The 2,768-nt window shown below is 37.9% G+C and overlaps 1 protein-coding gene across 1 annotated transcript in view; it reads right to left on the bottom strand.

The window, feature by feature from the left end:
• Positions 1–474, bottom strand: part of LOC104272018 (ecto-NOX disulfide-thiol exchanger 1-like) — a gene marked incomplete at both ends in the record, with an annotated part of 10,319 nt that extends 9,845 nt beyond the window's left edge. The window contains one exon of the mRNA XM_009866893.1: positions 310–474. Within this exon, the coding sequence (XP_009865195.1) occupies positions 310–474 (165 nt within the window). The remainder of the gene's footprint in view (positions 1–309) is intronic.
• Between the last annotated feature and the right edge of the window lie 2,294 nt (positions 475–2,768).

The raw sequence follows: 2,768 nt of genomic DNA on the forward strand, positions 1-2,768 counted from the left end.
ATTGTTACATTTTGTGATATTCTGATCTACAGGAAAGATGGATTTCTGTGCGAGACGTGTAGAATTTCAGGCTGTTAGCTTTAATTAATTATTTTTCTTTTTTGTACAAATCGCATAGGTTTTTTTACATGGCCTTACAGATGAATATATATGCACTGATACCATACCATGCTTTATACACAGAATAGACCCTAGAAGAAAACACCATGCTTGTGTACACTCTGTTTAAAAAACGTAGTTTTTATTAGATAGAAAATGTTTCATGCAATATATTTAGTAAAATCACATTCTTTCATCAGATCCACTTACTTGGGTTTGGAGGGAAGAAAAAACAGTGAATTATTTCTTTGACTACAGGCATATCTGTTGGTGGTGGTGGTGGCACTAACCCCATGCCTGGGATCATCGGGTTAATCGGAGTGATTCCAGTCATCATGCTAAGGCTTGGATCAAAGCCTGGTACACAGATTGAATCTGTAAATATATAACACAAAATCCTGGCTTTTAAATCTTGAGACTACTTGTTACTATTTTCTTACGCAGACAATTTTGCTTTAGGCTTTTTTTTTTTTTGTTCTCCCAAACATCACTGTAAAAAAAAGGAGAAGGAAAAAGGAAAAAAGAAAAAGGGAAAAGGCAGAGCAATAAGCAGAGAGAAGGAAAGGAAGTGAGAGAGGGAGGTACATTTTCACTGAAAAAAAAAAGAAACTGTGCACAAATAAGGAAATGTTACATAATTTTAAATATTAATATGACAGAGTAAAACATAGTACATCAAAGTGTAAAACCATGCACCGTGAATATCTGTTATTATCTGGAATGCAATTTTCTGTTTTATAATGCTGCTGTGGTGTTTACATTGCCTTCTGACCAGAGTGTATAAAGAACATAATTTAACATCAATATGCCCTCTCCATCTAATTGTCAGACAGATTTATCACAACATAGCCTTCTCACATAAGTGACCTTGATTTACGAAGAGTACAGAGAAAAATCCATTTCTGGCTGTTTTATAGAAGGGTAGTTAGCTAAGACTTCTAACCATTTTACTCTGAAATATAAAGTTTCAGCTGTGTAAAATGGAGTTTCTTTTGAACCTTGGAATTAAGTTTCTTGTCCTGTTATTTAATTGGATTAGTAGATTCTCTTCACCACATGTATTATTAAAATATATCACTACAGCCCCATAGAGTAAAATGCATATTTGGCAAACATTTCTCTTTCTCCTTGGTGATCTCTGCCAAGACTTCCATACGTATTATTTAAAGCTGAAAGATTTACTGGGGAGCACCAGTGCTGTAACACCAAGATTTGTAATAAGCAGATGTTTCAGATGAACTGAGAGCCAACTTTTGAAATTTGCTGTTGCTAAAAACAAGGCTTTGGGTTTCTCGAGGCATAATGAATAAAATATTTTGAGAGACCGATCTCTTTGTTGGCGTAACACTGCTGCTATTTGGCATCATCAATTATTTAAAAGAAGAGAGTTACTTTGGTGTTCTACAGGTTTTCTGCTGAGTTTTCTGGTTAGTGACTGCAAAGTATTTAATGATACTTGTAAATGTGGGGTTTGGTAGCTCGGGAGCTTGTTTATTTTGAAGAAGCAGAGAGAGAAATAACTCCATCACTAGTATAAATATATATCTATCTAGAAAATTTGAGCTACATTTGCTACAGGGCAGCATGATCAGTTGAATTTGACCAGAGAGGTTTGTTTCTTCATCCTAAACCTGCTGCTGAGAAGCTACGTGACCCTAGGTCAGCCCACTGACCTTTCTCTATCTTCGTTTCTGCATCTGCAAAACAGGTACCATAATACTCACTTACTGGTGAGGATTAGCTCATGTTATTACAGCACTTTGCAGGTGTAAAGTACTCTGTGGGGGCTGAAAATTAGCATTATTATTCCTGTGAAACATCCATAATCATCTTCTCCAGGAAAAAAAACTGAGGATTGAGAACCTGTACTCCAACAGAGCTCGTATCTCTCCCGGCCTCACGCTCTGACTGTGAGCCTTCATCGCTTTCAGGCAGTTCTGTACAACAAGCGTAGCAAGTGCACAGCAAGCAAGGTTTTGCTTTAGGCTTATTGAAGACTAGTATTAATCAAAACTCATGATATTACATCATTTTTTTTTTAATAAGTGGGCTTATGAAAAAGGATTTGCTCTGGGTGTGATGCTTTTTTTTTTCAATATTGATATATATGCATTGCTTTTCAGATTAAGCTTTGAAACTCAGAATCTGTCATTTATTCCATGGGATGCAGTGGTGGCCATATTAAACATTCATGGTTAGTGAATGCTGGAAGATAAAGTCAGAGGTGAAAGGGCAACATACAATTCAAAGTCCTCAGGCTATAATAATTTTCTTGATCCCATTTTTAAAAAGTCAGACTCCTGATAGTCACAGCAGGCCATCCTGTGGAGCTCTCTCCTGTTAGGGGTGGAAGTCCATCATTACTACTTGCCACCAAAGCTTCCTGCAGAGATCTACGGCACCCAAAGCAGAGCACCACAGCAGCACTCAACCCACCGTGTCATACTGGTCCTCTCCTAGGATCAGGGAAAACGGGCACTGCAAAGATGACAAGGGAGGCATGTCGTCCATCCCTCTGGATGAATGTAGGATCAGCTACACTTCCAGCCAGATACGAAATTTAATATTAAATGCAATATTCATAGTAGACCCATAGCATCCTGAGACAAGGATGGAGCAGGTGGAAATGTACAAGAAGATGGACTGAAGGCCAAGGTCTCCCTGTCCTG

This window comes from Apaloderma vittatum, unplaced genomic scaffold (genome assembly GCF_000703405.1).
Source record: "Apaloderma vittatum isolate BGI_N311 unplaced genomic scaffold, ASM70340v1 scaffold16930, whole genome shotgun sequence".
In the NCBI taxonomy this organism is placed as follows: Eukaryota; Metazoa; Chordata; class Aves; order Trogoniformes; family Trogonidae; genus Apaloderma; species Apaloderma vittatum.